Source organism: Scomber japonicus, chromosome 18, assembly GCF_027409825.1.
Source record: "Scomber japonicus isolate fScoJap1 chromosome 18, fScoJap1.pri, whole genome shotgun sequence".
Lineage (NCBI taxonomy): Eukaryota > Metazoa > Chordata > Actinopteri > Scombriformes > Scombridae > Scomber > Scomber japonicus.
The window spans coordinates 30,596,738-30,604,598 of record NC_070595.1 but is presented as its reverse complement, the minus strand read 5'-3'; the positions used below and the strand labels follow the sequence as shown (position 1 = coordinate 30,604,598).

At 44.7% G+C, this 7,861-nt stretch overlaps 1 protein-coding gene across 1 annotated transcript in view; it reads left to right on the top strand.

Annotated features, from left to right (window-relative positions):
* The first annotated feature begins 1,332 nt into the window (after positions 1 to 1,332).
* Positions 1,333 to 7,861, top strand: part of LOC128379432 (E3 ubiquitin-protein ligase TRIM21) — a 10,196-nt gene continuing 3,667 nt past the window's right edge. The window contains exons 1-9 of the mRNA XM_053339052.1: positions 1,333 to 1,452; positions 2,628 to 3,059; positions 3,502 to 3,606; positions 3,807 to 3,902; positions 4,931 to 5,164; positions 5,238 to 5,415; positions 7,073 to 7,162; positions 7,309 to 7,335; positions 7,734 to 7,760. Coding sequence (XP_053195027.1) covers positions 1,333 to 1,452; positions 2,628 to 3,059; positions 3,502 to 3,606; positions 3,807 to 3,902; positions 4,931 to 5,164; positions 5,238 to 5,415; positions 7,073 to 7,162; positions 7,309 to 7,335; positions 7,734 to 7,760 — 1,309 coding nt within the window. The remainder of the gene's footprint in view (positions 1,453 to 2,627; positions 3,060 to 3,501; positions 3,607 to 3,806; positions 3,903 to 4,930; positions 5,165 to 5,237; positions 5,416 to 7,072; positions 7,163 to 7,308; positions 7,336 to 7,733; positions 7,761 to 7,861) is intronic.

Sequence of the window (7,861 nt, the reverse complement as noted above, 5' to 3'; positions counted from 1 at the left end):
TGCTAGTGAACCTGTAGTTAGTTCCTCTGTTAGTGAACCTGTAGTTTGTTCCTCTGCTAGTGAACCTGTAGTTTGTTCCTCTGCTAGTGAACCTGTAGTTTGTTCCTCTGTTAGTGAACCTGTAGTTTGTTCCTCTGCTAGTGAACCTGTAGTTTGTTCCTCTGTTAGTGAACCTGTAGTTTGTTCCTCTGCTAGTGAACCTGTAGTTAGTTCCTCTGCTGGTGAACCTGTAGTTTGTTCCTCTGCTGGTGAACCTGTAGTTTGTTCCTCTGTTGGTGAACCTGTAGTTAGTTCCTCTGCTAGTGAACCTGTAGTTAGTTCCTCTGCTGGTGAACCTGTAGTTTGTTCCTCTGCTGGTGAACCTGTAGTTTGTTCCTCTGTTGGTGAACCTGTAGTTAGTTCCTCTGCTAGTGAACCTGTAGTTTGTTCCTCTGTTGGTGAACCTGTAGTTAGTTCCTCTGCTAGTGAACCTGTAGTTAGTTCCTCTGCTAGTGAACCTGTAGTTTGTTCCTCTGGTAGTGAACCTGTAGTTTGTTCCTCTGCTAGTGAACCTGTAGTTAGTTCCTCTGCTAGTGAACCTGTAGTTTGTTCCTCTGGTAGTGAACCTGTAGTTTGTTCCTCTGCTAGTGAACCTGTAGTTTGTTCCTCTGCTAGTGAACCTGTAGTTTGTTCCTCTGCTAGTGAACCTGTAGTTAGTTCCTCTGCTGGCGAACCTGTAGTTTGTTCCTCTGTTAGTGAACCTGTAGTTTGTTCCTCTGCTGGTTCCTCTGCTAGTGAACCTGTAGTTAGTTCCTCTGCTGGTTCCTCTGCTAGTGAACCTGTAGTTAGTTCCTCTGCTGGTGAACCTGTAGTTAGTTCCTCTGCTAGTGAACCTGTAGTTTGTTCCTCTGCTAGTGAACCTGTAGTTTGTTCCTCTGTTAGTGAACCTGTAGTTTGTTCCTCTGCTAGTGAACCTGTAGTTAGTTCCTCTGGTAGTGAACCTGTAGTTAATTCCTCTGCTAGTGAACCTGTAGTTTGTTCCTCTGCTAGTGAACCTGTAGTTTGTTCCTCTGCTAGTGAACCTGTAGTTAGTTCCTCTGCTAGTGAACCTGTAGTTAGTTCCTCTGCTGGTGAACCTGTAGATTGTTCCTCTGCTAGTGAACCTGTAGTTAGTTCCTCTGCTGGTGAACCTGTAGTTAGTTCCTCTGCTAGTGAACCTGTAGTTTGTTCCTCTGCTAGTGAACCTGTAGTTTGTTCCTCTGCTAGTGAACCTGTAGTTTGTTCCTCTGCTAGTGAACCTGTAGTTTGTTCCCGCCTGCTGACGGCCGTGTTCTCTGTTCTCTGACCAGCAGCATGACGATGGCGGAGGCAGCGACCTCAGATCTGTTCTCAGAGCAGGAACTCACCTGCTCCATCTGTCTGGACCTGTTCAGCGAGCCCGTCTCAACTCCCTGCGGACACAACTTCTGCCAGGTAACAGTCACACTGACACCAAACCTGCAACCAGTCACCTCTCCTGTCAGATAAATGTCATCTGATGCTAATTACAGTGAAGACAGAGACCGTTATTATAGAAATTCAATTTAAATAAAAACTGCAGAAAATATCATTGAAACACTTTTGATCAAGTTCTTGTGACCAGTCAGAGAAGAAAAGTTACGTTAGCGTTAAGAACATTTTACATTAACATTAAGAAGTTACGTTAACATTATGAAAAGGTACGTTGGCATAAAGGAAAGTAACGTTAGCATTCAACATAATCTTGGCATTAGAGTTAGCATTAAGAAATGTAACGTTACATTAAAGTCTGTGTAAAGTAAGAATAAATATGTGTTCTGAGTTTGGCATAGCACAGAGAAGTGTGTTGTTAACCACCCTGCCAAATTTGAATGATTAAAAAAATCGCCAAATATATGAAGTTAGGCTTCAAAGTTGTGTAAAAATCAGCCTCTTTCTCTGCTCCCAAACGCTGTGGGCGTGGCCTCCGAGTCTGCTGAAGCCCCGCCCCCTACCAAGTGTCACCTGTCAATCAAAGTCTCCACCTCTACCAGAAACATGGACACTACGTCTGAGAGCTTTCTGTGGCTAGCTCAGCTGCTAGCTCGGCTGCTAGCTCGGCTAACTGGCTAACTGTAGACTGTAGTAGTAGTAGTAGTGCTAACTCAGCTAACTGGCTAACTGTAGACTGTAGTAGTAGTAGTGCTAACTCAGCTAACTGGCTAACTGTAGACTGTAGTAGTAGTAGTGTGTGCTGAATGTATTTATACCTCTACAGCAGCAGGGGCGGGTTTATGCTAATCCTAGCTCCACAATTCAAATCTAAATGGTTGAAATGCTTTTTACACCTTTTTTAGAAATACATTTATGACCTATTTAATGTGTTTAGAAGAAAATGTCTGAATTCACTTTCCACGGTCTTTAAGTTATATTAGCTTTAAAAAAAAAAAGTCCAACAAACAAAAACAGAGAGTTTGAACTTTTCTTCTTCTGACGGTTAATATCACAGATTTAGTCTCCAGCAGCTCGTTCAGCAGCGTTAGAGTAACGGTGTCGTAGACGGTGAATCTGGTGGTTAACATGTTTATTTTAGGATCAATCAGCTGACATTGTTGTGTGAACCTTCTTCTTCTTCTCTTGTGTGATTGCAGGCGTGTATCGGAGGTTACTGGGCGTCCAGCCGCGTGTGCACCTGTCCGCTGTGTAAGCATCAGTTTGATGAGCGACCGCAGCTCAGCGTTAATAAAGTCTTCTCGCTCATCGCTGATAAATACAAACTGGCTCGTTACGGCGCCGCCGGGCTGCCGGCGCCGGACGTGTTTGGGACGCCGACGGGCGTAACGGACGGAGACGGAGGCGGCAACCCGTTCCTGGCGGCGGCGGGTGGGGAGGTGGTGTGGTGTGACGTGTGCACAGGTATCAAACAGCCGGCCGTCAGCTCCTGTCTCACCTGCACCGCCTCGTACTGCACTGAGCACGTGCGGCCGCATCACAGCACGCCTTTCTACTCCAAACACCCTCTGATGGACCCGCAGGAAGCTCTCAGGGGCCGGACCTGCACCGCACACCGCCGCCTGCTGGAGGCAAGACTCACACGCTCAGTACCATCCATACACATGAGACTCCCTCAGCTGGAGGGTTAACTGTCATAAAGCTCAGTCAGCTGTGTGATGAGTTAGCTTAGAGTTCAACAGGTTAAAAAGTTGTTTGTTTGTATTAAACTTTACATTTGATCATTTTTACATTCGAGAGCTTTAAAAACATTTCTTTATCTGGATTTTATCTAAAGTGACCCACAGCTTATAAAAATGGAATTAATTTTTTTGTGTGTAGCTGATAGAAGTTGTCCTGTCTGACCCGTCTGACCCGTCTGACCCGTGTTCTCCTGGACCATAAAATACTGACTGTAAACGTATGAATGACTGACGGGTCGTTAATGTGATGATGAGTCAGAGCATGAACCGTATTTAAGGGTTCAGGGTTTCTTGATGTGTTTTGAATCAGTTTGATGTGCTTCCTGTGCAGGTGTTCTGTCGGACTTGTCAAAACTGCATCTGTGCCATCTGCGTCCTGGAGGAGCATCGAACTCACAAGACCGTCTCCGTCCAGACCGAGAGGCAAGGCAAACAGGTAGAGACTCAAACATCGTCTTCATCAACCCTTCCTCACGGCTTCCTCCATTTACAGGCTTCAGTGTCGGCCCGTTACCCAACCAACCAGAGACCCTCACCTGAAGAGATAAACAAGTTGAATGTGGTCATGGTGTTATACCTCCAGATGTTTCCAGATGTTTCCTCCTTTAAACCAGAGTCTGTCTCACCTGTGTTCAGAAACAGGTAGCGAGGACGGAGCAGGAGATCCTGAACCGCATCAAGGAGAAAGAGACTCATGTGACCGAGCTGAAGAGGAAACTGGACGGAGTGAAGGTAAAAGTACTGCAGTATTATAGTGATGTAGTATGCAGTATTACAGTAAAAGTACTGCAGTATTATAGTGATGTAGTATGCAGTATTACAGTAAAAGTACTGCAGTATTATAGTGATGTAGTATGCAGTATTACAGTAAAAGTACTGCAGTATTATAGTGATGTAGTATGCAGTATTACAGTAAAAGTACTGCAGTATTATAGTGATGTAGTATGCAGTATTACAGTAAAAGTACTGCAGTATTATAGTGATGTAGTATGCAGTATTACAGTAAAAGTACTGCAGTATTATAGTGATGTAGTATGCAGTATTATAGTGATGTAGTATGCAGTATTACAGTAAAAGTACTACAGTATTATAGTGATGTAGTATGCAGTATTACAGTAAAAGTACTACAGTATTATAGTGATGTAGTATGCAGTATTATAGTGATGTAGTATGCAGTATTATAGTAAAAGTACTGCAGTATTATAGTGATGTAGTATGCAGTATTATAGTAAAAGTACTGCAGTATTATAGTGATGTAGTATGCAGTATTACAGTAAAAGTACTGCAGTATTATAGTGATGTAGTATGCAGTATTACAGTAAAAGTACTGCAGTATTATAGTGATGTAGTATGCAGTATTACAGTAAAAGTACTGCAGTATTATGAGTGATGTAGTATGCAGTATTACAGTAAAAGTACTGCAGTATTATGAGTGATGTAGTATGCAGTATTATAGTAAAAGTACTGCAGTATTATAGTGATGTAGTATGCAGTATTACAGTAAAAGTACTGCAGTATTACAGTAACAGTACTGCAGTATTATAGTAAAAGTACTGCAGTATTATAGTAAAAGTACTGCAGTATTATAGTGATGTAGTATGCAGTATTACAGTAAAAGTACTGCAGTATTATAGTGATGTAGTATGCAGTATTACAGTAAAAGTACTGCAGTATTACAGTAACAGTACTGCAGTATTATAGTAAAAGTACTGCAGTATGATAGTAAAAGTACTGCAGTATTATAGTACTAATCATTTCAGAGCTACACGGACTCGGAGCGAGGCGAGGTGGAGCGGCTGCTGGAGGAAGTCTCCGGCGCTCTGGACAGGATCCGCTCTCGGGTGGTGGGTGAGATGGAGAACCAGCTGGAGGCTGTGATGTCAAAGGGGGAGGGGCTAGTGGCCCGTCTAGAGGCGGAGCTTAGCGAGCTGACGGACAGGAGAGCAACGCTGGAGGTTCAGGCCATCAGTCAGGATCACATCGGCTTCCTGCAGGTAGTGATGTCACCATGAATACGTCCAATCAGAGAGCTTTGGGATGAATTGATCAGCTGATGTTTGCCCGCAGAGCTTCGAGGAGGCGACGGCGCCGCTGGCCGAGGACCAGCAGGACGAGGTGGACGAGGACTCCAGGTTCTCGCTGCACTTCTACCTCGGAGACGTGAAGAGCGCTCTGACGGAGATGAAGGACAAGATGGACGAAGTCAGGATGGGAGAGGCCCGCTCCAGAGGTTCCCGAGGATCCTGTGGGTTCCACATACACAGATTCACTATTCCGGTTCTACTTTTAGAGATACTAGGAACCACAAGTAGGCCTGCATGCTGGGAGCGCAGTGTTCTAGTAGGTTCATAAGGTTCTATGAGCTGGGAGCGCAGTGTTCTAGTAGGTTCATAAGGTTCTATGAGCTGGGAGCGCAGTGTTCTAGTAGGTTCATAAGGTTCTATGAGCTGGGAGCACAGTGTTCTAGTAGGTTCATAAGGTTCTATGAGCTGGGAGCGCAGTGTTCTAGTAGGTTCATAAGGTTCTATGAGCTGGGAGCACAGTGTTCTAGTAGGTTCATAAGGTTCTATGAGCTGGGAGCGCAGTGTTCTAGTAGGTTCATAAGGTTCTATGAGCTGGGAGCACAGTGTTCTAGTAGGTTCATAAGGTTCTATGAGCTGGGAGCGTAGTGTTCTAGTAGGTTCATAAGGTTCTATGAGCTGGGAGCACAGTGTTCTAGTAGGTTCATAAGGTTCTATGAGCTGGGAGCGCAGTGTTCTAGTAGGTTCATAAGGTTCTATGAGCTGGGAGCGCAGTGTTCTAGTAGGTTCATAAGGTTCTATGAGCTGGGAGCGCAGTGTTCTAGTAGGTTCATAAGGTTCTATGAGCTGGGAGCACAGTGTTCTAGTAGGTTCATAAGGTTCTATGAGCTGGGAGCGCAGTGTTCTAGTAGGTTCATAAGGTTCTATGAGCTGGGAGCGCAGTGTTCTAGTAGGTTCATAAGGTTCTATGAGCTGGGAGCGCAGTGTTCTAGTAGGTTCATAAGGTTCTATGAGCTGGGAGCACAGTGTTCTAGTAGGTTCATAAGGTTCTATGAGCTGGGAGCGTAGTGTTCTAGTAGGTTCATAAGGTTCTATGAGCTGGGAGCACAGTGTTCTAGTAGGTTCATAAGGTTCTATGAGCTGGGAGCGCAGTGTTCTAGTAGGTTCATAAGGTTCTATGAGCTGGGAGCGCAGTGTTCTAGTAGGTTCATAAGGTTCTATGAGCTGGGAGCACAGTGTTCTAGTAGGTTCATAAGGTTCTATGAGCTGGGAGCACAGTGTTCTAGTAGGTTCATAAGGTTCTATGAGCTGGGAGCGCAGTGTTCTAGTAGGTTCATAAGGTTCTATGAGCTGGGAGCACAGTGTTCTAGTAGGTTCATAAGGTTCTATGAGCTGGGAGCGCAGTGTTCTAGTAGGTTCATAAGGTTCTATGAGCTGGGAGCACAGTGTTCTAGTAGGTTCATAAGGTTCTATGAGCTGGGAGCGCAGTGTTCTAGTAGGTTCATAAGGTTCTATGAGCTGGGAGCACAGTGTTCTAGTAGGTTCATATGGTTCTATGAGCTGGGAGCACAGTGTTCTAGTAGGTTCATAAGGTTCTATGAGCTGGGAGCACAGTGTTCTAGTAGGTTCATAAGGTTCTATGAGCTGGGAGCACAGTGTTCTAGTAGGTTCATAAGGTTCTATGAGCTGGGAGCGCAGCTTAGAAGTAACAACTGGACTAGGTTTTCAGCATCGTTGTGAGACAGGAAGTGTTTCACCCTGATGATGAATATGAGTCCTGAGGTTTTGACGCCCCCCCTTTCTGCCCCCCCCTCTCTGACCCCCCCTCCTCTCTGCCCCCCCTCCCCCTCCTCTTTGACCCCCCCCCCCCCCCCCTTGCAGTCTCATCAGGTGACCTTACGCTGGCTGAGAGCATGCTCAGTCTGAGAGCCAGCACAGTCAGCCTGAGGAAGAGCCAGTGGTCTCTGAGAGGTAAGACCCAACCAGGACCTGACTGACCTCCAACCAGGACCTGACTGACCCCCAACCAGGACCTGACTGACCCCAAACCAGAACCTGATTATGATGTTTAAAGAGTGTGGCTGCAGCAGTGATGTCATTTCCTGTTTCCCTTTCAGATCTGAAGAAGAACAAACCGATATCAGGTACGTTTACTGTAGTACAGTTAGAGGTACTAGTACTTTACTGTAGTACAGTTAGAGGTACTAGTACTTTACTGTAGTATAGTTAGAGGTACTAGTACTTTACTGTAGTACAGTTAGAGGTACTAGTACTTTACTGCAGTACAGTTAGAGGTACTAGTACTTTACTGCAGTACAGTTAGAGGTACTAGTACTTTACTGTAGTACAGTTAGAGGTACTAGTACTTTACTGCAGTACAGTTAGAGGTACTAGTACTTTACTGTAGTACAGTTAGAGGTACTAGTACTTTACTGCAGTACAGTTAGAGGTACTAGTACTATACTGTAGTACTGTTAGAGGTACTAGTACTTTACTGTGGTACTAGTACTTTACTGTAGTAATAATTGTGTTTGTGTTTCAGGTCATAAGAAAGCTCGGGTCTACATGGGTGAATCACTTTTATCTTTTTATTCAAATTATTTAAATATTATTTTCAAATATTTAGTTTGGTAGCGTGACGGTGAGTAGTTCTGGTTCTGGTTCTGGTTC